Genomic DNA, 27541 nt, shown 5'->3' with positions numbered 1-27541 from the left:
TCCTGTACCACTGCTTGAAGAAGGTGTCTTCCAGAAACTGGCAGTAGGACTGGGAGTTGAGCTTGACTCCATCCTCAACCCGAAAAGGCCCCACAAACTCATCTTTGATGATACCAGCCCAAACCAGTACTCCACCTCCACCTTGCTGGCGTCTGAGTCGGACTGGAGCTCTCTGCCCTTTACCAATCCAGCCACGGGCCCATCCATCTGGCCCATCAAGACTCACTCTCATTTCATCCGTCCATAAAACCTTAGAAAAATCAGTCTTGAGATATTTCTTGGCCCAGTCTTGACGTTTCAGCTTGTGTGTCTTGTTCAGTGGTGGTCGTCTTTCAGCCTTTCTTACCTTGGCCATGTCTCTGAGTATTGCACACCTTGTGCTTTTGGGCACTCCAGTGATGTTGCAGCTCTGAAATATGGCCAAACTGGTGGCAAGTGGCATCTTGGCAGCTGCACGCTTGACTTTTCTCAGTTCATGGGCAGTTATTTTGCGCCTTGGTTTTTCCACACGCTTCTTGCGACCCTGTTGACTATTTTGAATAAAACGCTTGATTGTTCGATGATCACGCTTCAGAAGCTTTGCAATTTTAAGAGTGCTGCATCCCTCTGCAAGATATCTCACTATTTTTGACTTTTCTGAGCCTGTCAAGTCCTTCTTTTGACCCATTTTGCCAAAGGAAAGGAAGTTGCCTAATAATTATGCACACCTAATATAGGGTGTTGATGTCATTAGACCACACCCCTTCTCATTACAGAGATGCACATCACCTAATATGCTTAATTGGTAGTAGGCTTTCGAGCCTATACAGCTTGGAGTAAGACAACATGCATAAAGAGGATGATGTGGTCAAAATACTCATTTGCCTAATAATTCTGCACGCAGTGTATACTATATACTAGGAGTACGGTATACTATATACTAGGAGTACGGTATACTATATACTAGGAGTGCAGTATACTATATACTAGGAGTACTGTATACTATATACTGGGAGTACGGTATACTATATACTGGGAGTACTGTATACTATATACTAGGAGTGCAGTATACTATATACTAGGAGTACGGTATACTATATACTGGGAGTACGGTATACTATATACTAGGAGTGCTGTATACTATATACTAGGAGTACGGTACACTATATACTGGGAGTACGGTATACTATATACTAGGAGTACGGTATACTATATACTAGGAGTGCTGTATACTATATACTAGGAGTACGGTACACTATATACTGGGAGTACGGTATACTATATACTAGGAGTACGGTACACTATATACTAGGAGTGCTGTATACTATATACTAGGAGTACGGTACACTATATACTAGGAGTGCTGTACACTATATACTAGGAGTACGGTACACTATATACTAGGAGTGCTGTATACTATATACTAGGAGTACGGTACACTATATACTAGGAGTGCTGTATACTATATACTAGGAGTACGGTACACTATATACTAGGAGTGCTGTACACTATATACTAGGAGTACGGTATACTATATACTAGGAGTACGGTATACTATATACTAGGAGTACGGTATACTATATACTAGGAGTGCGGTATACTATATACTGGGAGTACGGTATACTATATACTGGGAGTGCGGTATACTATATACTGGGAGTGCGGTATACTATATACTGGGAGTGCTGTATACTATATACTAGGAGTGCTGTATACTATATACTAGGAGTACGGTGTACTATATACTGGGAGTACGGTATACTATATACTAGGAGTGCGGTATACTATATACTGGGAGTACGGTATACTATATACTGGGAGTGCGGTATACTATATACTGGGAGTGCGGTATACTATATACTAGGAGTGCTGTATACTATATACTAGGAGTACGGTACACTATATACTAGGAGTGCTGTATACTATATACTAGGAGTACGGTACACTATATACTAGGAGTACGGTATACTATATACTAGGAGTACGGTATACTATATACTAGGAGTGCGGTATACTATATACTGGGTTCTGATCGTGAGATCTGATCCTCTGCTGTGTCGCCATCCTCTGACGCTGCAGCACATGGAGGGTGAGGCGTTCGCCATGGATTGAATACACGGATCTGTTTTCACGGCCGCTCTTCCAGGAACAAGAAGACACTGAATGAAATCTAACAGCGCGGATCCGGTTACCCCTGAAGAGAGACAAGAAGTAAACCAGCACAAGAGCTGAGCCGTGTATCTAATCCTATCCTGTGTGATACTGTCTGCTGAGCTGTGTATCTAATCCTATCCTGTGTGATACTGTCTGCTGAGCTGTGTATCTAATCCTATCCTGTGTGATACTGTCTGCTGAGCTGTGTATCTAATCCTATCCTGTGTGATACTGTCTGCTGAGCTGAGTATCTAATCCTATCCTGTGTGATACTGTCTGCTGAGCTGTGTATCTAATCCTATCCTGTGTGATACTGTCTGCTGAGCTGTGTATCTAATCCTATCCTGTGTGATACTGTCTGCTGAGCTGAGTATCTAATCCTATCCTGTGTGATACTGTCTGCTGAGCTGTGTATCTAATCCTATCCTGTGTGATACTGTCTGCTGAGCTGTGTATCTAATCCTATCCTGTGTGATACTGTCTGCTGAGCTGTGTATCTAATCCTCTCCTGTGTGATACTGCCTGCTGAGCTGTGTATCTAATCCTGTCCTGTGTGATACTGTCTGCTGAGCTGTGTATCTAATCCTGTCCTGTGAGATACTGTCTGCTGAGCTGTGTATCTAATCCTATCCTGTGTGATACTGCCTGCTGAGCCGTGTATCTAATCCTATCCTGTGTGATACTGTCTGCTGAGCTGTGTATCTAATCCTATCCTGTGTGATACTGTCTGCTGAGCTGTGTATCTAATCCTATCCTGTGTGATACTGTCTGCTGAGCTGTGTATCTAATCCTATCCTGTGTGATACTGTCTGCTGAGCTGAGTATCTAATCCTATCCTGTGTGATACTGTCTGCTGAGCTGTGTATCTAATCCTATCCTGTGTGATACTGTCTGCTGAGCTGTGTATCTAATCCTATCCTGTGTGATACTGTCTGCTGAGCTGAGTATCTAATCCTATCCTGTGTGATACTGTCTGCTGAGCTGTGTATCTAATCCTATCCTGTGTGATACTGTCTGCTGAGCTGTGTATCTAATCCTATCCTGTGTGATACTGTCTGCTGAGCTGTGTATCTAATCCTCTCCTGTGTGATACTGCCTGCTGAGCTGTGTATCTAATCCTGTCCTGTGTGATACTGTCTGCTGAGCTGTGTATCTAATCCTGTCCTGTGAGATACTGTCTGCTGAGCTGTGTATCTAATCCTATCCTGTGTGATACTGCCTGCTGAGCTGTGTATCTAATCCTATCCTGTGTGATACTGTCTGCTGAGCTGTGTATCTAATCCTGTCCTGTGTGATACTGTCTGCTGAGCTGTGTATCTAATCCTATCCTGTGTGATACTGTCTGCTGAGCTGTGTATCTAATCCTATCCTGTGTGATACTGTCTGCTGAGCTGTGTATCTAATCCTATCCTGTGTGATACTGTCTGCTGAGCTGTGTATCTAATCCTATCCTGTGTGATACTGTCTGCTGAGCTGTGTATCTAATCCTATCCTGTGTGATACTGTCTGCTGAGCTGTGTATCTAATCCTATCCTGTGTGATACTGTCTGCTGAGCTGTGTATCTAATCCTCTCCTGTGTGATACTGCCTGCTGAGCTGTGTATCTAATCCTATCCTGTGTGATACTGTCTGCTGAGCTGTGTATCTAATCCTATCCTGTGTGATACTGCCTGCTGAGCTGTGTATCTAATCCTATCCTGTGAGATACTGTCTGCTGAGCTGTGTATCTAATCCTATCCTGTGTGATACTGTCTGCTGAGCTGTGTATCTAATCCTGTCCTGTGTGATACTGTCTGCTGAGCTGTGTATCTAATCCTGTCCTGTGTGATACTGTCTGCTGAGCTGTGTATCTAATCCTATCCTGTGTGATACTGTCTGCTGAGCTGTGTATCTAATCCTGTGCTGTGTGATACTGTCTGCTGAGCTGTGTATCTAATCCCATCCTGTGTGATACTGTCTGCCGAGCTGTGTATCTAATCCTACCATGTGTGATACTGCCTGCTGAGCTTTGTATCTAAGCCTATCCTGTGTGATACTGTCTGCTGAACTGTGTATCTAATCCTATCCTGTGTGATACTGCCTGCTGAGCTTTGTATCTAAGCCTATCCTGTGTGATACTGCCTGCTGAGCTGTGTATCTAATCCCATCCTGTGTGATACTGTCTGCCGAGCTGTGTATCTAATCCTACCATGTGTGATACTGCCTGCTGAGCTTTGTATCTAAGCCTATCCTGTGTGATACTGTCTGCTGAACTGTGTATCTAATCCTATCCTGTGTGATACTGCCTGCTGAGCTTTGTATCTAAGCCTATCCTGTGTCATACTGCCTGCTGAGCTGTGTATCTAATCCTATCCTGTGTGATACTGTCTGCTGAGCTGTGTATCTAATCCTTTCCTGTGATACTGTCTGCTGAGCTGTGTATCTAATCCTCTCCTGTGTGATACTGCCTGCTGAGCGGTGTATCTAATACTATCCTGTGTGATACTGTCTGCTGAGCTGTGTATCTAATCCTCTCCTGTGTGATACTGTCTGCTGAGCTGTGTATCTAATCCTGTCCTGTGTGATACTGTCTGCTGAGCTGTGTATCTAATCCTGTCCTGTGTGATACTGTCTGCTGAGCTGTGTATCTAATCCTATCCTGTGTGATACTGTCTGCTGAGCTGTGTATCTAATCCTGTGCTGTGTGATACTGTCTGCTGAGCTGTGTATCTAATCCCATCCTGTGTGATACTGTCTGCCGAGCTGTGTATCTAATCCTACCATGTGTGATAGTCTGCTGAGCTGTGTATCTAATCCCATCCTGTGTGATACTGTCTGCTGAGCTGTGTATCTAATCCTGTCCTGTGTGATACTGTCTGCTGAGCTGTGTATCTAATCCTGTGTGATACTGTCTGCTGAGCTGTGTATCTAATCCTATCCTGTGTGATACAGTCTGCTGAGCTGTGTATCTAATCCTGTCCTGTGTGATACTGTCTGCTGAGCTGTGTATCTAATCCTCTCCTGTGTGATACTGTCTGCTGAGCTGTGTATCTAATCCTATCCTGTGTGATACTGACTGCTGAGCTGTGTATCTAATCCTATCCTGTGTGATACTGTCTGCTGAGCTGTGTATCTAATCCTATCCTGTGTGATACTGTCTGCTGGGCTGTGTATCTAATCCTATCCTGTGTGATACTGTCTGCTGAGCTGTGTATCTAATCCTATCCTGTGTGATACTGTCTGCTGAGCTGTGTATCTAATCCTCTCCTGTGTGATACTGCCTGCTGAGCTGTGTATCTAATCCTGTCCTGTGTGATACTGTCTGCTGAGCTGTGTATCTAATCCTGTCCTGTGTGATACTGTCTGCTGAGCTGTGTATCTAATCCTATCCTGTGTGATACTGTCTGCTGAGCTGTGTATCTAATCCTGTCCTGTGTGATACTGTCTGCTGAGCTGTGTATTTAATCCTATCCTGTGTGATACTGCCTGCTGAGCTGTGTATCTAATCCTATCCTGTGTGATACTGTCTGCTGAGCTGTGTATCTAATCCTATCCTGTGTGATACTGTCTGCTGAGCTGTGTATCTAATCCTATCCTATGTGATACTGTCTGCTGAGCTGTGTATCTAATCCTATCCTGTGTGATACTGTCTGCTGAGCTGTGTATCTAATCCTCTCCTGTGTGATACTGCCTGCTGAGCTGTGTATCTAATCCTGTCCTGTGTGATACTGTCTGCTGAGCTGTGTATCTAATCCTGTCCTGTGTGATACTGTCTGCTGAGCTGTGTATCTAATCCTATCCTGTGTGATACTATCTGCTGAGCTGTGTATCTAATCCTATCCTGTGTGATACTGTCTGCTGAGCTGTGTATCTAATCCTATCCTGTGTGATACTGTCTGCTGAGCTGTGTATCTAATCCCATCCTGTGTGATACAGTCTGCTGAGCTGTGTATCTAATCCTCTCCTGTGTGATACTGTCTGCTGAGCTGTGTATCTAATCCTATCCTGTGTGATACTGTCTGCTGAGCTGTGTATCTAATCCTATCCTGTGTGATACTGTCTGCCGAGCTGTGTATCTAATCCCATCCTGTGTGATAGTCTGCTGAGCTGTGTATCTAATCCCATCCTGTGTGATACAGTCTGCTGAGCTGTGTATCTAACCCTATCCTGTGTGATACTGTCTGCTGAGCTGTGTATCTAATCCTTTCCTGTGATACTGTCTGCTGAGCGGTGTATCTAATCCTGTCCTGTGTGATACTGTCTGCTGAGCTGTGTATCTAATCCTGTCCTGTGTGATACTGTCTGCTGAGCTGTGTATCTAATCCTATCCTGTGTGATACTGTCTGCTGAGCTGTGTATTTAATCCTATCCTGTGTGATACTGTCTGCTGAGCTGTGTATCTAATCCTATCCTATGTGATACTGCCTGCTGAGCTGTGTATCTAATCCTATCCTGTGTGATACTGTCTGCTGAGCTGTGTATCTAATCCTATCCTGTGTGATACTGTCTGCTGAGCTGTGTATCTAATCCTCTCCTGTGTGATACTGCCTGCTGAGCTGTGTATCTAATCCTGTCCTGTGTGATACTGTCTGCTGAGCTGTGTATCTAATCCTGTCCTGTGTGATACTGTCTGCTGAGCTGTGTATCTAATCCTATCCTGTGTGATACTATCTGCTGAGCTGTGTATCTAATCCTATCCTGTGTGATACTGTCTGCTGAGCTTTGTATCTAATCCTATCCTGTGTGATACTGTCTGCTGAGCTGTGTATCTAATCCCATCCTGTGTGATACAGTCTGCTGAGCTGTGTATCTAATCCTCTCCTGTGTGATACTGTCTGCTGAGCTGTGTATCTAATCCTATCCTGTGTGATACTGTCTGCTGAGCTGTGTATCTAATCCTATCCTGTGTGATACTGTCTGCCGAGCTGTGTATCTAATCCCATCCTGTGTGATAGTCTGCTGAGCTGTGTATCTAATCCCATCCTGTGTGATACAGTCTGCTGAGCTGTGTATCTAACCCTATCCTGTGTGATACTGTCTGCTGAGCTGTGTATCTAATCCTTTCCTGTGATACTGTCTGCTGAGCGGTGTATCTAATCCTATCCTGTGTGATACTGTCTGCTGAGCCGTGTATCTAATCCTATCCTGTGTGATACTGTCTGCTGAGCCGTGTATCTAATCCTATCCTGTGTGATACTGTCTGCTGAGCCGTGTATCTAATCCTATCCTGTGTGATACTGTCTGCTGAACTCTGTATCTAATCCTATCCTGTGTGATACTGTCTGCTGAGCTGTGTATCTAATCCTATCCTGTGTGATACTGTCTGCCGGGCTGTGTATCTAATCCTATCCTGTGTGATACTGTCTGCTGAGCTGTGTATCTAATCCTATCCTGTGTGATACTGTCTGCTGAGCTGTGTATCTAATCCTCTCCTGTGTGATACTGCCTGCTGAGCTGTGTATCTAATCCTGTGTGATACTGTCTGCTGAGCTGTGTATCTAATCCTCTCCTGTGTGATACTGTCTGCTGAGCTGTGTATCTAATCCTATCCTGTGATACTGTCTGCTGAGCTGTGTATATAATCCTATCCTGTGTGATACTGTCTGCTGAGCTGTGTATCTAATCCTCTCCTGTGTGATACTGCCTGCTGAGCTGTGTATCTAATCCTATCCTGTGTGATACAGTCTGCTGAGCTGTGTATCTAATCCTATCCTGTGTGATACTGACTGCTGAGCTGTGTATCTAATCCTATCCTGTGTGATACTGTCTGCTGAGCTGTGTATCTAATCCTATCCTGTGTGATACTGTCTGCCGGGCTGTGTATCTAATCCTATCCTGTGTGATACTGTCTGCTGAGCTGTGTATCTAATCCTATCCTGTGTGATACTGTCTGCTGAGCTGTGTATCTAATCCTCTCCTGTGTGATACTGCCTGCTGAGCTGTGTATCTAATCCTATCCTGTGTGATACTGTCTGCTGAGCTGTGTATCTAATCCTATCCTGTGTGATACTGTCTGCTGAGCTGTGTATCTAATCCTATCCTGTGTGATACTGTCTGCTGAGCCGTGTATCTAATCCTATCCTGTGTGATACTGACTGCTGAGCTGTGTATCTAATCCTATCCTGTGTGATACTGACTGCTGAGCTGTGTATCTAATCCTATCCTGTGTGATACTGTCTGCTGAGCTGTGTATCTAATCCTCTCCTGTGTGATACTGTCTGCTGAGCTGTGTATCTAATCCTATCCTGTGATACTGTCTGCTGAGCTGTGTATCTAATCCTATCCTGTGTGATACTGTCTGCTGAGCCGTGTATCTAATCCTATCCTGTGTGATACTGTCTGCTGAGCTGTGTATCTAATCCTATCCTGTGTGATACTGTCTGCTGAGCTGTTTATCTAATCCTCTCCTGTGTGATACTGTCTGCTGAGCTGTGTATCTAATCCTATCCTGTGTGATACTGTCTGCTGAGCTGTGTATCTAATCCTATCCTGTGTGATACTGTCTGCTGAGCTGTGTATCTAATCCTATCCTGTGTGATACTGTCTGCTGAGCTGTGTATCTAATCCTTTCCTGTGTGATACTGCATGATGAGCTGTGTATCTAATCCTGTCCTGTGTGATACTGTCTGCTGAGCTGTGTATCTAATCCTATCCTGTGTGATACTGTCTGCTGAGCTGTGTATCTAATCCTATCCTGTGTGATACTGTCTGCTGAGCTATGTATCTAATCCTATCCTGTGTGATACAGTCTGCTGAGCTGTGTATCTAATCCTATCCTGTGTGATACTGTCTGCTGAGCTGTGTATCTAATCCTATCCTGTGTGATACTGTCTGCTGAGCTGTGTATCTAATCCTATCCTGTGTGATACTGTCTGCTGAGCTGTGTATCTAATCCTATCCTGTGTGATACTGTCTGCTGAGCTGTGTATCTAATCCTCTCCTGTGTGATACTGTCTGCAGAGCTGTGTATCTAATCCTATCCTGTGTGATACTGTCTGCTGAGCTGTGTATCTAATCCTATCCTGTGTGATACTGTGTCAGATAACTGCATGCTATGGCATACCCTGTGGCTGAACTTCATTATAATATAATCTCCAGGGTTGGTGTATCTAAGCCTGCACTGTGGGTACAGCCTTTTCTGCACACAATTGGCCACTCATGAGAGGTCAGTCATTTCAGGGACTGCTGGGGTCTCCATGACATTCAGGACACACGCCCCACGCTAGGACTAGCTGTAGTCGGTGGCTCTCGTCTATCGTGGGAAGCTGTGGCAGGTTTAATGATTAGCCGCATCTGACTCGTAAAGTCCTTTTGTTCCGTATTTACTCGCCATTCATCACGTTATAGAGATCGTCAGATGTCAGGATCCTGGTCATAGGGACGCGGTATGTACAAACACTACAAAACGTCTGGAATATTCTTGTATGGGCCAGGGAGCATCTACACTGATTAAAGGCGATTCACGCTGAGCAGAAATAATGACTGCCAACGATGTTCAGCTCTGGAGTATAATACAGAAAGGAACTGAGGATCAGCAATGTATGTACACAGTGACTGCACCAGCAGAATAGTGAGTGCAGCTCTGGAGTATAATACAGGATGTAACTCAGGATCAGTAATGTATGTGCACAGTGACTTCACCAGCAGAATAGTGAGTACAGCTCTGGAGTATAATACAGGATGTAACTCAGGATCAGTACAGGATAAGTAATGTATGTACACAGTGACTGCACCAGCAGAATAGTGAGTGCAGCTCTGGAGTATAATAAAGGATGTAACTCAGGATCAGTACAGGATAAGTAATGTATGTACACAGTGACTGCACCAGCAGAATAGTGAGTGCAGCTCTGGAGTATAATAAAGGATGTAACTCAGGATCAGTACAGGATAAGTAATGTATGTATACAGTGACTGCACCAGCAGAATAGTGAGTGCAGCTCTGGGGTATAATACAGGATGTAACCCAGGATCAGTACAGGATAAGTAATGTATGTACACAGTGACTGCACCAGCAGAATAGTGAGTGCAGCTCTGGAGTATAATACAGGATGTAACTCAGGATCAGTACAGGATAAGTAATGTAATGTATGTACACAGTGACTGCACCAGCAGAATAGTGAGTGCAGCTCTGGAGTATAATACAGGATGTAACTCAGGATCAGTACAGGATAAGTAATGTATGTACACAGTGACTGCACCAGCAGAACAGTGAGTGCAGCTCTGGAGTATAATACAGGATGTAACTCAGGATCAGTACAGGATAAGTAATGTATGTACACAGTGACTGCACCAGCAGAATAGTGAGTGCAGCTCTGGAGTATAATACAGGATGTAACTCAGGATCAGTACAGGGTAAGTAATGTATGTACACAGTGACTGCACCAGCAGAATAGTGAGTGCAGCTCTGGAGTATAATACAGGATGTAACTCAGGGTCAGTACAGGATAATTAAAATAATTTATGTACACAGTGACTGCACCAGCAGAATAGTGAGTGCAGCTCTGGATTATAATACAGGATGTAATTGAGGATCAGCCCTGTTGTCTGGCTGATGAAAGCCGGTGTTTTATACAGAAGACAGCACATTAACATTTCATTCATTACAAAGAATACAAATCTAGAACAACACAGCAATTTGATTATTATAAAAAGTATAAGGCTGAACGTGGCCCCCAGGAGCCCCCGGTGGACAGTGAATTTGGTCTCTGCAGTTGAGAAAGTCCTTGTTGTTCTTTGACATCAACATTTAAAGGAGGCTTCTACTTTTCTTCCATTGAGAGGCTGCGGGGGTCGGAAGTTGTTCACCATGTGGATCCGCTCTTCCTCTTCCTCTCCATTGAAAAGCAGGGTTTTCCTGAATCGCTCCATCTGTGGACAGACAGACACCTCCTGACTCTCCTCTATGAACCTACAAAAGTGCTCTCAGCGGCCGTGGCCTTGTATCTACAGCTGACGTACCACGGACCATGTATGGTGTCTCCTGAGGAAACGGAGCAGCACCCCAAACCAGAGGGACCCTATAAACTGGCATCTGCCTTTGGTGCTGGGGTGACGGATATCCGAACTTACCAATATTGGCAGGACAGACCATCCATGGCATGGGGTGTCCCACTATAACCTGATGGTAGGTGTCAGCGGAGAGAAGGATCAGACTGCTGGTCTTCAACATGCCCCATCCTTTTGTTCTAAGGGGAGATAAGCCACCACCAGAGGTGTCTGGCCCTGCCCCCGATGAGCACACATGCATGCTCAGCCAATCAAGGGTACAACGTATGGCCAGCTGAAGAAGCAAGAACCCAAATCAGTGCCGGATGAAGCTGAATATTAGGCGTGAGCGAATCGGGTTCGGATTGCTCTCTACGAACCCAATTAGTTTGAAAACTTTGTTTACAATATCTCCTACCTACTGCGCTAAAATGTATGGGCTCCACTGAGGCCTGGAAAATGTTGCTGCAAATAACATAGAGCAATCCAAACCCAATTTGCTTAAAGGGAACCCTTCATCAACTTGATGCTGACCTCCCTGCTGACCTCACTGAGGGCAGCATGAATTAGTGACAGAGATGCTGATGTCAGCGCTGTGTCAGTCATCAGCTAAAAGTCAGCGGTTGCTGAGAACCAGCATCACAATCATTGCAGCTCAGGCCTTGAGAAGAGTCCCATCTACCTGAGAAGAGTCCTGGATATTATAATCTCCTGCTCTCCTCCACCATCTGCTGATGATTGGCAGTTCTCTCCTAGAGAGAAAGGGAGACAACTAGGTAGAAGCCGGTCAGTCCTCAGCAGGTGGGCAGGAGATCAGGAATGACCAGGACTCTTCTCAGGTGGCCAGGACTCTTCTCAGGTGACCAGGACTCTTCTCAGGTGGCCAGGACTCTTATCCAGGCCCAGTCTGCAATGATTGTGATGTTGGTTCTTGGCAACAACTTTATTCTGCTGTTAGTATGGGCAGCATGACGTTGATGACAGGTTCCCTTTAAGCCGACTGAATATATATACATTGCCTTAAAAAGTATTCACACCCCTTGAACTTTTCCACATTTTGTCACATTACACCCACAATGTATTTTATGGGGATTTCATGTGATAGTCCAACACAAAGTAGAAGTCTGTGTCAAGGTAGAAGAAAATGATGCAGTTTTCACATTTTTTTACAAAAAAACAAAACCCTGGAAAGTATAGTTTGCATTAGTATTCAGCCCCCTGTACTCTGATCCCCCTAAATAAACTCCACTGTTCTGTGGAGTCCTCAGGGTGCTGGCACACAGCGCTGTTCAGACATGCATTCAGGATGCTGTTTTTTATAGTAGCTAGCTGAAATTAATTAAATCATTTCCACTCTGCAGAATACCAGGGGTTAATGACGCTGCTAAACTGGCTAAATTGAAGACTGCATCCTGAATGCATGTCAGAAGTGCACTGTGCGCCCGCACCATCAGAGGTTTCTTAGCAAACATTAATCATCAAACAGCATCATGAAAACCAAGGAACACAGCAGACAGGTCAGGGATAAAATTGTGAAGAAGTGTAAAGCAGGGTTCGGTTATATAAAATATCCCAAGATCTGAACATCTCATCAATCCATCATCTGAAAATGGAAGGAGTATGAGACAACTGCAAACCTACCAAGACACGGCCGTCCACCTAGACTGACAGCCCAGGCAAGGAGAGCAGTAATTAGAGAAGCAGCCAAGAGGCCCACGGTGACTGTGGAGGATCTGCAGAGATCCACAGCTCAGGTGGGAGAATCTGTCCTCAGGACAACTATTAGTCGTCTACTCCACAAATCTGGCCTTTATGGAAGAGTGGAAAGAAGAAAGACATTTCTGAAAGCGGCCATAAGAAGTCCTGGCTGCAGTTTGCCACAAGCCAAGTAGGGGACACAGCAAACATGGAGAAAGGGGCTCGGCTCAGAGGAGACCAAAGTGGAACTTTTTGGCCCAAATGCAAAACTCTAGGTGAGGCAGAAAACAAATTTTTTTTGAAAACCTTGTATCATTTTCCCTTCACTTGACACATATTTGCTACTTTGTGTTGGTCGCTCAGATAAAATCCCAATAATGTTCATGTAAGTTTCTGGGTGTCACATGAAAAAATGTGGAAAAGTTCAAGGGGTGTGAATACTTTTTCAAGGCCCTGTATATATATATACACACACACGTGATTACCAGCAGGGACTGTGATTAATACGCCGCCTCTTGCACATACATGATATGAGATACATGTTGGCAGATCACACAGATTCCTATGGGATCCTCTGACAATATTATGTATATGGGGAGATCCCGTCTGGATTGGTGGGATTTTAACCCCTCCGAGCGATAAGCGGCGCCAGGAGTGACCAGCCATAGTCACAGAGCGGTACAGTGGCCGGGATTTGTTATCCCCATGGACAAGATACAGTGTGATATAGTATGTCTCTCCACCTGAACCACAAGTCCCAGCATGCTTTGCTGGCCTACCCATCATTCCCACCACTGGAGGACCCTCGGCTTCCTGAGTCTCGCCTGTCTTTAGTTATGGTGAGGCTGCTGCGGGAGTGTCTGGCATTGACTTCTCCCTTTCCTCTTGTCGGTGAGCGCGGCGCCCGCTGCATGTGTCACGCTGATCGCCGCACACCCGCATCCTGTAAGCGCCATTTACACACGGCCTGCCCTTAATCTACATGGCGACGTCCCGGCGAAGCTCGCAGCGTTTACACAGTGGCATTACTAATAGTTTCCTCCTCTCACCCCGGCACAATCTCAGGGCAAACACCTTATCAGAGCATTGCTGGAGCGGCGTGGGGGAGGGGCGATACCGCGTTATTAGGGGACGTCCACACATACCGGAACCGAAAAGCAACAAAACCACAGGAAAAAGGGTGAAAGGTGAAATCCGCAGGGGAGGCTGACCCGACGCTCATTTCTAATCGGCGGCATGTCTTGGACGCAGCGTTCGCTCTCTAAAAATCACTGGTCACTAAAATCGGCAGCCGCTCTGCATGGTGTGAACCCGTCCTTACTGAATCTTTTATTACTCCCATCGATCAGAAGGACGCGGACCTACAGTGCGATTCTGCGATGGCCCCCACATGAAGCCTTCGGGCACCTGCGCACAAGACCAATCACGGGCAGGACTTTCCCATAGACTTCAATGAGGTTGTTAAACAGAAAATCTGCATCAAAAACCGCAATAAATAGTGTTTTATGTCACGTGAGTGCGGTTTTCTTCATGTTTCCTATGCGGTTTTCATGCGGTTTTCCTGTATACATATCGGCACTGTGTGCACGGAGCCTTAGGGACATGGCTCTTCCAGGGGGACACAGTCAATGACCTCCGTCCACCCTCCGTCATATGAGGCACCGACTGAGGAGAGGGACTTTCCAGCGACCCGGCCCATGACGCCTGGCGGCAGAGCGCCCCCTCTGTGGGTACTCAGGGGCCACACAGCATCTGCCTCTTAAAGGGGTTGTCCTGTTTAGAACTCCCATTTTCATATCCCCTATTAGAGAGTTAATGGAGGGGGTCCTCTGAGTGGAGAGAGGATAGGACATGAATCAGCCCTGTGCAATGCCTCGTTTCCCCTGGGGTGGCGCTGCAGACTGTAGCTGATCGCTCGGGGGTCCCATTGGGGGCACTGTGTGATCTGCTTACTGCATTGTCCCAAGCGGAGAGCCCCTTTAAGATGCTTCCAATCAATCATGTTACCTGTTTTTCCGAAACCTTAATCGTCTCTTTCAGGATGATCCAGGTCACGCTCTCGTTGAGGGGGGGGGTGGTGAGGGAACCGGGGTACGTCCAGTATTCCAGGCTGGAGGGCAGCAGGCATTTGGGATTGAAGTTGTTAAATTGCGCTTTGGTTCCCTTAAAGAGTTAAAAGTTAGTGGTGAATAAAAAAGACAAACATCAGAAGATAGAGAACCGCTCCCAAAGCACGGAAACGCCGAAAATACAATCTATGCCAAATAATCTGCAAGGTCTGAACACGTAACTGGGGATCGGGCAGCGCCCCCGTAGATGTGGCCCCGCAGAGCGCTGTTCATATTATACCATCAGATTGCAGGCGCAGCGTCTATCCTGTCTCTACACACACACAAAGCCTCCCCGACGGTGCAGCAGGCCGCCGAGTGCTCGCTCTTGATGGGGCTGTATGGCACTGTTATGTGGGGGCCCTAGGGTGGTGTTATAGGGATACTGTAATCAGGGCCCTAGGGTGGTGTTACAGGGGCACTGTGATGGGGTCCTAGGGTGCTGTTATGGGGATACTGTGATGGGGGCCCTAGGGTGCTGTTATGGGGATACTGTGATGGGGGCCCTAGGGTGCTGTTATGGGGATACTGTAATCAGGGCCCTAGGGTGGTGTTACAGGGGCACTGTGATGGGGGCCCTAGGGTGGTGTTATGGGGATACTGTGATGGGGGCCCTAGGGTGGTGTTATGGGGATACTGTGATAGGGGCCCTAGGTATTACGTCCTTTATACTATAGGGCATTACATGGACAGTCATCACCCTCATCCTCCATAAGAATCCCATCACGGACTGAAGACTACTGGGCGGTTACCTGCGGTCATTATACATATGAGGCTGGGGAAACAATCTCATCCGGGGGTTACATGAGCTGGCGGATCTAAAGTTACCCGTGAATAGTCAGCACAGCGCTAATTGTCAAAAATCATGACTTAACTCCCTCTGACAGAAAAACGGACTGAATAAAGAGTTCTATGGAGCACGGAAAAGATGCGACCCATTATAGGAGCACAAAGGCAGGACTGTGGAGAAGGCATTCATGGGGACGTATAGAGAGTGCAATAGGAAATCCGATAGACCCGAGTAATATAGACGGGCGTACGGGTCTGTACCGCGAGGTATAGAAAGTGTACAATACACACACCTGCCGCGCTGACAATAGCATATGATGTATGGTCTCTCCATCAGCCTGTAACGTGGGGTGGGGCCCTCACACCAGGACGAAGCTGGCAATATGCCCTCCAGCGTCCCTGTAAGGACTATTTATAACTCTGCATTTTTCTTCTTTTGCTCATTTGTTTCATAAATGCAAAATTAAGCAACTTTCTAAATCGCCCCTTCCATTTTGCTTCTGCAGAGCGTCAGACCTTCGCCTAGTTGCTGAGGCTACTGAATCTGACATAAACCTCTGCTCCTGTTTCTGACGGCTCCCCCCCAAGTATTGTACAGGTCAGATCAGAGTGTGGAGAGGGGGTAATCCATCCAAGGAGGGCGGATCACATAGGATGTAGAAGAAGACACAAAACACAGCTTGAAAGGAGAAGACTGCAGCATCCTGGACACACCGATCCTGCAGGTCTTACTGGGGGGACATAACCACAAGGGAAGTCTGAGACCAAGAGAAGGGCGTGAGCTGAATATCAGGGCTCTGAGAATGAATGAAGACTGCAGCATCCTGGACACACCGATCCTGCAGGTATTACTGGGAGGACATAACCACGAGGGAAGTCTGAGACCAGGAGAAGGCCGTGAGCTGAATATCAGGGCTCTGAGAAGGAATGAAGACTGCAGCATCCTGGACACACCGATCCTGCAGGTATTACTGGGAGGACATAACCACGAGGGAAGTCTGAGACCAGGAGAAGGCCGTGAGCTGAATATCAGGGCTCTGAGAAGGAATGAAGACTGCAGCATCCTGGACACACCGATCCTGCAGATCTTACTGGGGGGACATAACCACAAGGGAAGTCTGAGACCAAGAGAAGGCCGTGAGCTGAATGCCAGGGCTCTGAGAAGGAATGAAGACGGCAGCATCCTGGACACACCGATCCTGCAGGTCTTACTGGGGGGACATAACCACAAGGGAAGTCTGAGACCAGGAGAAGGCCGTGAGCTGAATGTCAGGGCTCTGAGAAGGAATGAAGACGGCAGCATCCTGGACACACCGATCCTGCAGGTCTTACTGGGGGGACATAACCACAAGGGAAGTCTGAGACCAGGAGAAGGCCGTGAGCTGAATGTCAGGGCTCTGAGAAGGAATGAAGACTGCAGCATCCTGGACACACCGATCCTGCAGGTCTTACTGGGGGGACATAACCACAAGGGAAGTCTGAGACCAAGAGAAGGCCGTGAGCTGAATGTCAGGGCTCTGAGAAGGAATGAAGACTGCAGCATCCTGGACACACCGATCCTGCAGGTATTACTGGGAGGACATAACCACGAGGGAAGTCTGAGACCAGGAGAAGGCCGTGAGCTGAATATCAGGGCTCTGAGAAGGAATGAAGACTGCAGCATCCTGGACACACCGATCCTGCAGATCTTACTGGGGGGACATAACCACAAGGGAAGTCTGAGACCAAGAGAAGGCCGTGAGCTGAATGCCAGGGCTCTGAGAAGGAATGAAGACGGCAGCATCCTGGACACACCGATCCTGCAGGTCTTACTGGGGGGACATAACCACAAGGGAAGTCTGAGACCAGGAGAAGGCCGTGAGCTGAATGTCAGGGCTCTGAGAAGGAATGAAGACGGCAGCATCCTGGACACACCGATCCTGCAGGTCTTACTGGGGGGACATAACCACAAGGGAAGTCTGAGACCAGGAGAAGGCCGTGAGCTGAATGTCAGGGCTCTGAGAAGGAATGAAGACTGCAGCATCCTGGACACACCGATCCTGCAGGTCTTACTGGGGGGACATAACCACAAGGGAAGTCTGAGACCAAGAGAAGGCCGTGAGCTGAATGTCAGGGCTCTGAGAAGGAATGAAGACGGCAGCATCCTGGACACACCGATCCTGCAGGTATTACTGGGAGGACATAACCACGAGGGAAGTCTGAGACCAGGAGAAGGCCGTGAGCTGAATATCAGGGCTCTGAGAAGGAATGAAGACTGCAGCATCCTGGACACACCGATCCTGCAGATCTTACTGGGGGGACATAACCACAAGGGAAGTCTGAGACCAAGAGAAGGCCGTGAGCTGAATGCCAGGGCTCTGAGAAGGAATGAAGACGGCAGCATCCTGGACACACCGATCCTGCAGGTCTTACTGGGGGGACATAACCACAAGGGAAGTCTGAGACCAGGAGAAGGCCGTGAACTGAATGTCAGGGCTCTGAGAAGGAATGAAGACGGCAGCATCCTGGACACACCGATCCTGCAGGTCTTACTGGGGGGACATAACCACAAGGGAAGTCTGAGACCAGGAGAAGGCCGTGAGCTGAATATCAGGGCTCTGAGAAGGAATGAAGACTGCAGCATCCTGGACACACCGATCCTGCAGGTCTTACTGGGGGGACATAACCACAAGGGAAGTCTGAGACCAGGAGAAGGCCGTGAGCTGAATGTCAGGGCTCTGAGAAGGAATGAAGACTGCCGACCGTTTCTTACACTCCAGGTAACCACTAACATCTGTAAAGATTGTCTCCACGTCAAAAGCGCCCAAAGACTATAAGATTTATTTGCTGAAAGAAGTGACTTACTTTAAACCTGACCATGTACAAAGCGTCCGTTAACCTGTCGAGTCCCGGGTGCTTCTCCCCAGTCTGAAAATAACAGAAAAATGTGTCAAGAATGGCCAAAAAAGAGGAAATATACAGAAAATATACATAAGATGCACAATGTATGCAATGGCCACATGTAAACTGCCTTCATTCCCTGTACAGCAACAGCCTGCGGACCTCCAGCTGTAAGGAGCTACAACTGCCAGCTGCATGCTGGGAGTTGTAGTTTCTCACCATTTGCTGGGGAGGCCTGGATATTCCTGATATTCAAGCACCAGCCTTAGCCCCTATCTGGGCCGCAGCTCCATGGCCACTTACTCGACCTCCACCCCGCGCTGCTTTCCTTGTATTTTACCACCTCTCTGACCTTGAGCAGCCATTTCTGTCTGTGTAATAATCTGCTTTTTATTGTTACAGTGACCTGCGTCCTTGAAGGAGATTTAAGGGGTTTTACTGCTTCCTATAAACCCTTTATATTTCTGCTCTCGGCACATTTTCTACAAGTGTAAAGATTCCTGGAGCATTTAATACCTACCTCTAAGAAGACGCCGACGACCACCAGCCCATCCGAGGCCGCCGCTGCCTCGCCAAAAGTGGGATAGGATTTTGCATTCCAATGAACCAAGTGGAGCTGCGGGAACAATGGTAGAAGGGTTTAGGGTAGAGCAGCAGACACAGGTCCACTGTCTGTAACATGTGGTGCGGCGGATACGGGACCTCCGTCTGTAATGTGTGGTGAGGCAGACACGGGTCCACCGTCTGTAACGTGTGGTGCGGCAGACACGGGTCCACCGTCTGTAACGTGTGGTGCGGCAGACACGGGTCCACCGTCTGTAACGTGTGGTGCGGCGGATACGGGACCTCCGTATGTAACGTGTGGTGCGGCGGATACGGGACCTCCGTCTGTAACGTGTGGTGCGGAAGACACAGGTCCACCGTCTGTAACGTGTGGTGCGGCAGACACAGGTCCACCGTCTGTAACGTGTGGTGCGGCGGATACGGGACCTCTGTCTGTAACGTGTGGTGCGGCAGACACAGGTCCACCGTCTGTAACGTGTGGTGCGGCGGATACGGGACCTCCGTCTGTAACGTGTGGTGCGGCAGACACGGGTCCACCGTCTGTAACGTGTGGTGCGGCAGACACGGGTCCACCGTCTGTAACGTGTGGTGCGGCAGACACGGGTCCACCGTCTGTAACGTGTGGTGCGGCGGATACGGGACCTCCGTCTGTAACGTGTGGTGCGGCAGACACAGGTCCACCGTCTGTAACGTGTGGTGCGGCGGATACGGGACCTCTGTCTGTAACGTGTGGTGCGGCAGACACAGGTCCACCGTCTGTAACGTGTGGTGCGGCGGATACGGGACCTCCGTCTGTAACGTGTGGTGCAGCAGACACAGGTCCACCGTCTGTAACGTGTGGTGCGGCGGATACGGGACCTCTGTCTGTAACGTGTGGTGCGGCAGACACAGGTCCACCGTCTGTAACGTGTGGTGCGGCGAATACGGGACCTCCGTCTGTAACGTGTGGTGCAGCAGACACAGGTCCACCGTCTGTAACGTGTGGTGCGGCAGACACAGGTCCACCGTCTGTAACGTGTGGTGCATGTAATATTGTAATGAGAGCCCGTTCTCTGGCAGTTCCCAGTAAGAGCCTCAGTTGGGTCCATACTCACCTCACAGGGGTAAGACCTGCCGTCCACGGTGTGCTCGGACCCCTCGTTCTGCTGGGTTCCCCAGTGAAAGTGGAACTGCTTCAGGCGGTAGGAATCATTAAGTGGTCCTCCGCTGATCACTGCAAGAGCCATACAGAAAAGTCAGCAAGCACTATATAACCCTAATACAGCAGTCAGCAAGCACTATGTAACCCTAATACAGCAAAGTCACCAAGCACTATATAACCCTAATACAGCAGTCAGCAAGCACTATATAACCCTAATACAGCAGTCAGCAAGCACTATGTAACCCTAATACAGCAAAGTCACCAAGCACTATATAACCCTAATACAGCAGTCAGCAAGCACTATATAACCCTAATACAGAGGTCAGCAAGCACTATATAACCCTAATACAGCAAAGTCACCAAGCACTATATAACCCTAATACAGCAGTCAGCAAGCACTATGTAACCCTAATACAGCAAAGTCAGCAAGCACTATATAACCCTAATACAGCAGTCAGCAAGCACCATATAACCCTAATAAAGCAAAGTCAGCAAGCACTATATAACCCTAATACAGAGGTCAGCAAGCACTATATAACCCTAATACAGCAAAGTCAGCAAGCACTATATAACCCTAATACAGCAGTCAGCAAGCACCATATAACCCTAATACAGCAAAGTCAGCAAGCACTTATATAACCCTAATACAGCAAAGTCAGCAAGCACTATATAACCCTAATACAGAGGTCACCAAGCACTATATAACCCTAATACAGCAAAGTCAGCAAGCACTATATAACCCTAATACAGCAAAGTCACCAAGCACTATATAACCCTAATACAGCAAAGTCAGCAAGCACTATATAACCCTAATACAGCAAAGTCACCAAGCACTATATAACCCTAATAAAGCAAAGTCAGCAAGCACTATATAACCCTAATACAGAGGTCAGCAAGCACTATATAACCCTAATACAGCAAAGTCAGCAAGCACTATATAACCCTAATACAGAGGTCACCAAGCACTATATAACCCTAATACAGCAAAGTCAGCAAGCACTATATAACCCTAATACAGCAAAGTCACCAAGCACTATATAACCCTAATACAGCAAAGTCAGCAAGCACTATATAACCCTAATACAGCAAAGTCAGCAAGCACTATATAACCCTAATACAGCAAAGTCAGCAAGCACCATATAACCCTAATACAGCAAAGTCAGCAAGCACCATATAACCCTAATACAGCAGTCAGCAAGCACTATATAACCCTAATACAGCAAAGTCAGCAAGCACCATATAACCCTAATACAGCAAAGTCAGCAAGCACCATATAACCCTAATACAGCAGTCAGCAAGCACTATATAACCCTAATACAGCAAAGTCAGCAAGCACTATATAACCCTAATACAGCAAAGTCAGCAAGCACCATATAACCCTAATACAGCAAAGTCAGCAAGCACCATATAACCCTAATACAGCAAAGTCAGCAAGCACCATATAACCCTAATACAGCAAAGTCAGCAAGCACCATATAACCCTAATACAGCAGTCAGCAAGCACTATATAACCCTAATACAGAAAAGTCAGCAAGCACTATATAACCCTAATACAGCAGTCACCAAGCACTATATAACCCTAATACAGCAGTCAGCAAGAACTATATAACCCTAATACAGCAGTCAGCAAGCACTATATAACCCTAATACAGAAAAATCAGCGAGCACTATATAACCCTAATACAGCAGTCAGCAAGCACTATATAACCCTAATACAGAGGTCAGAAAACACTATATAACCCTAATACAGAGGTCAGCAAGCACTATATAACTCTAATACAGCAGTCAGCAAGCACTATATAACCCTAATACAGCAAAGTCAGCAAGCACTATATAACCCTAATACAGCAAAGTCAGCAAGCACTATATAACCCTAATACAGCAGTCAGGAAGCACTATATAACCCTAATACAGCAAAGTCAGCAAGCACTATATAACCCTAATACAGCAAAGTCACCAAGCACTATATAACCCTAATACAGCAAAGTCAGCAAGCACTATATAACCCTAATACAGCAAAGTCAGCAAGCACTATATAACCCTAATACAGCAAAGTCAGCAAGCACTATATAACCCTAATACAGCAAAGTCAGCAAGCACTATATAACCCTAATACAGCAGTCACCAAGCACTATATAACCCTAATACAGCAAAGTCAGCAAGCACTATATAACCCTAAGACAGCAGTCACCAAGCACTATATAACCCTAATACAGCAAAGTCAGCAAGCACTTATATAACCCTAATACAGCAAAGTCAGCAAGCACTATATAACCCTAATACAGCAAAGTCAGCAAGCACTATATAACCCTAATACAGCAAAGTCAGCAAGCACTATATAACCCTAATACAGCAAAGTCAGCAAGCACTATATAACCCTAATACAGCAAAGTCAGCAAGCACTATTAAACCCTAATACAGCAAAGTCAGCAAGCACTATATAACCCTAATACAGCAGTCAGCAAGCACTATATAACCCTAATACAGCAGTCAGCAAGCACTATATAACCCTAATACAGCAAAGTCAGCAAGCGCTATATAACCCTAATACAGCAGTCACCAAGCACTATATAACCCTAATACAGCAAAGTCAGCAAGCACTATATAACCCTAATACAGCAGTCAGAAAGCACTATATAACCCTAATACAGCAGTCAGCAAGCACTATATAACCCTAATACAGCAAAGTCAGCAAGCGCTATATAACCCTAATACAGCAGTCACCAAGCACTATATAACCCTAATACAGCAAAGTCAGCAAGCACTATATAACCCTAATACAGCAGTCAGCAAGCACTATATAACCCTAATACAGCAGTCACCAAGCACTATATAACCCTAAAACAGCAAAGTCAGCAAGCACTATATAACCCTAATACAGCAAAGTCAGCAAGCACTATATAACCCTAATACAGCAAAGTCAGCAAGCACTATATAACCCTACTACAGCAAAGTCAGCAAGCACTATATAACCCTAATACAGCAAAGTCACCAAGCACTATATAACCCTAATACAGCAAAGTCAGCAAGCACTATATAACCCTAATACAGCAAAGTCAGCAAGCACTATATAACCCTAATACAGCAAAGTCAGCAAGCACTATATAACCCTAATACAGCAGTCACCAAGCACTATATAACCCTAATACAGCAAAGTCAGCAAGCACTATATAACCCTAATACAGCAGTCACCAAGCACTATATAACCCTAATACAGCAAAGTCAGCAAGCACTTATATAACCCTAATACAGCAAAGTCAGCAAGCACTATATAACCCTAATACAGCAAAGTCAGCAAGCACTATATAACCCTAATACAGCAAAGTCAGCAAGCACTATATAACCCTAATACAGCAAAGTCAGCAAGCACTATATAACCCTAATACAGCAGTCAGCAAGCACTATATAACCCTAATACAGCAGTCAGCAAGCACTATATAACCCTAATACAGCAAAGTCAGCAAGCACTATATAACCCTAATACAGAGGTCAGCAAACACTATATAACCCTAATACAGCAGTCAGCAAGCACTATATAACCCTAATACAGCAGTCAGCAAGCACTATATAACCGTACTACAGCAAAGTCAGCAAGCACTATATAACCCTAATACAGCAGTCACCAAGCACTATATAACCCTAATACAGCAAAGTCAGCAAGCACTATATAACCCTAATACAGCAGTCAGCAAGCACTATATAACCCTAATACAGCAAAGTCAGAGAGCACTATATAACCCTAATACAGCAAAGTCCGCAAGCACTATATAACCCTAATACAGCAGTCAGCAAGCACTATATAACCCTAATACAGCAAAGTCAGCAAGCACTATATAACCCTAATACAGCAAGGTCAGCAAGCACTATATAACCCTAATACAGCAAAGTCAGCAAGCACTATATAACCCTAATACAGCAAAGTCAGCAAGCACTATATAACCCTAATACAGCAAAGTCAGCAAGCACTATATAACCCTAATACAGCAAAGTCAGCAAGCACTATATAACCCTAATACAGCAAAGTCAGCAAGCACTATATAACCCTAATACAGCAGTCACCAAGCACTATATAACCCTAATACAGCAAAGTCAGCAAGCACTTTATAACCCTAATACAGCAGTCAGCAAGCACTATATAACCCTAATACAGCAAAGTCAGCAAGCACTATATAACCCTAATACAGCAGTCAGCAAGCACTATATAACCCTAATACAGCAAAGTCAGCAAGCACTATATAACCCTAATACAGCAAAGTCAGCAAGCACTATATAACCCTAATACACCAGTCACCAAGCACTATATAACCCTAATACAGCAAAGTCAGCAAGCACTATATAACCCTAATACAGCAGTCAGCAAGCACTATATAACCCTAATACAGCAGTCAGCAAGCACTATATAACCCTAATACAGCAAAGTCAGCAAGCACTATATAACCCTAATACACCAGTCACCAAGCACTATATAACCCTAATACAGCAAAGTCAGCAAGCACTATATAACCCTAATACAGCAAAGTCAGCAAGCACTATATAACCCTAATACAGCAAAGTCAGCAAGCACTATATAACCCTAATACAGCAAAGTCAGCAAGCACTATATAACCCTAATACAGCAAAGTCAGCAAGCACTATATAACCCTAATACAGCAGTCAGCAAGCACTATATAACCCTAATACAGCAGTCACCAAGCACTATATAACCCTAATACAGCAGTCAGCAAGCACTATATAACCCTAATACAGCAAAGTCAGCAAGCACTATATAACCCTAATACAGCAAAGTCTGCAAGCACTATATAACCCTAATACAGCAGTCAGCAAGCACTATATAACCCTAATACAGCAAAGTCAGCAAGCACTATATAACCCTAATACAGCAAGGTCAGCAAGCACTATATAACCCTAATACAGCAAAGTCAGCAAGCACTATATAACCCTAATACAGCAGTCAGCAAGCACTATATAACCCTAATACAGCAAAGTCAGCAAGCACCATATAACCCTAATACAGCAGTCAGCAAGCACCATATAACCCTAATACAGCAGTCAGCAAGCACTATATAACCCTAATACAGCAAAGTCAGCAAGCACCATATAACCCTAATACAGCAAAGTCAGCAAGCACCATATAACCCTAATACAGCAAAGTCAGCAAGCACTATATAACCCTAATACAGCAGTCAGCAAGCACCATATAACCTTAATACAGCAGTCAGCAAGCACTATATAACCCTAATACAGCAGTCAGCAAGCACCATATAACCTTAATACAGCAGTCAGCAAGCACTATATAACCCTAATACAGCAAACATACTGCATTCTGGAGACCAAGAGGGACTAGGGGTCCAGGCAGCTGGTACTGGGCCCATAGGGGGGCGGCTCAGCTCAGTGTTTGCCCCCTTCCCCCAGGAACGGTCATAATTTGCAGGGTCTGAGTTTACAGGTTGGGGCTATATTTTCCCCCATCTTCCTTCCCGGGGCTTCTGCTTTTCCACATGAACTGTACAGACTTTCCGATAGACGACCAGTAATTAGGAATACGCGGTCATCTATAACGCAGACTAACGCTAGACGACCCCTGCCAATCAAGACTGAGGTGTGGGATGCACCAGGACCCTGTCAGCGCCTGCGCTGTTTACTCTGATCCAGTCACAGAATGCAATCTTCTGGCACCTTCTTAATCCGTTTATTTCCCCAAATCCACCCGCTCAGCAAATATTTGGCCGCCCAGCAGTGAATGTAATCTGTGTTAGCCATGTGGGATGTGATAGGGAGGTGCGAGCCGTCACCTGTGGACAGGTGCAGAAGGGTGGTCCGGCAGGTCCCGAGGCACGTGTAGAGCACATAGACCTGTATATAATAGCACTGACATATAATGGAAGCTCCCGACATGCAGTTCTCATGATGTCCGTGGCCCTCACCTGTTTTATCATCGTTGTCATCAAACTCCACCATGACCGAGTGGCCGTTGTTTGACATGTCGATGGACGTGCACTGGTCGTAGGACACCACCAGAGGTTTCAGGCTGGGATTGAAGACGGCCTTGCTGGGAACTATATTAATAGGAGACTGACGATCGCCCTGGGCAATGGGGAAATATCGGTACCATTCAGAGGGACCTATGGGAGGAAGCGCAGCAGTGAGATGGTTAAACGAATGAACCCAGCCTGCCACAATAATGCAGCCGCATGTGGTCCGTGATATCGGACGGGTGTGTCTTATAGTGCAGGACGCCTTCGCACGCGGCAGACTGACAATCCCTTCCATTCACCCAATGCTTGCAGAAATCCATGCGCTCGCCGCCACATTCAAATGTATGGAACCGATTTTGGCTGTGTTCAGATGAGCGTATTTGCAATGCGTATATGATCCGGATTTTATGTCACGGAATCTGCTGCTAATGTTAATGAATAGAGTTATTCACATGGGCGTATCATTTTCATCAATATCTGAAATCCGCAGCATGTCCGAGTTTTGTGAGGATTTGCTTCCAAATTGGCACATTACAGTCATAATGATGGCAGGAAGAAATACGCATGGAAATCCGGATGAAGGTTATATCACCAGGAATCCGGACGGATCCCAATAGGCTCATGTGAAGCCGCCCTTACTCCCTGGATCCGCCATTGGACAAGGATTTCTAATAAACTGCAGAACCTGCATAAGTTGTCAGCAGCGAGTTATTCCAAGCGACCTTCCAAGATGGCCCCCAGCCCGAGTGCCACATTGGGAAGTTCGCGTGGTACTTGCAGGTTGGCAGCATTATACAAGGTGGATTTACACGGCCCTCGTTCCGGGCAATCTGCCGCCAATGTGCCAAACGTCGTTCGCGCAGGCCCCACCGATCCTGGCTTCTGGGCAGCAGATGCGGTCTAAACGGCGTCTGCTGCCCGGAAACAATGCAGCTGTATGAGGACGAGCGATCGCAGTAGTGACTGCTGGTCCTCGTACTGTGGAGGAGATCACGGCATGCAAATGGGAAGCTTCCCCACAATAAGCATCGGGACGTGCTCCTCCACAAATGTCACCTGGATTAGAGCGATTACAGCCTCCTGGGAATATCCGTGACACCAGGGGCCGTGGCATGAAGTATACGTATACACAGACCGTGGCACAGCGTGGGCCTCCTTCAGGTAACGTATGGCTATTATAGAAAGTGCTAACAGCCGGTAGAACGCCACCTGCAGGTGTTGAGGAATCCGTGCGGATGTCCACGGAGTATTACATTACCAGCAAACTCTACGAGACGACACAAATCTCA

The 27541-nt window shown here is 46.4% G+C and overlaps 1 protein-coding gene across 2 annotated transcripts in view; it reads right to left on the bottom strand.

The window, feature by feature from the left end:
• Positions 1-10546: 10546 nt before the first annotated feature.
• Positions 10547-27541, bottom strand: part of CA7 (carbonic anhydrase 7) — a 36992-nt gene continuing 19997 nt past the window's right edge. For both annotated transcript variants that reach the window (XM_040409059.1, XM_040409061.1), the window contains exons 2-7: positions 26202-26399; positions 20231-20349; positions 19093-19188; positions 18537-18599; positions 14803-14958; positions 10547-10980 (exon numbers count right to left, since the gene is read on the bottom strand). In XM_040409059.1, coding sequence (XP_040264993.1) covers positions 10852-10980; positions 14803-14958; positions 18537-18599; positions 19093-19188; positions 20231-20349; positions 26202-26399 — 761 coding nt within the window. In that variant the 3' untranslated portion in view covers positions 10547-10851. The remainder of the gene's footprint in view (positions 10981-14802; positions 14959-18536; positions 18600-19092; positions 19189-20230; positions 20350-26201; positions 26400-27541) is intronic.

This window comes from Bufo bufo, chromosome 10 (assembly GCF_905171765.1).
Source record: "Bufo bufo chromosome 10, aBufBuf1.1, whole genome shotgun sequence".
Lineage (NCBI taxonomy): Eukaryota > Metazoa > Chordata > Amphibia > Anura > Bufonidae > Bufo > Bufo bufo.
This window is presented reverse-complemented; position numbering and strand designations above follow the sequence as displayed.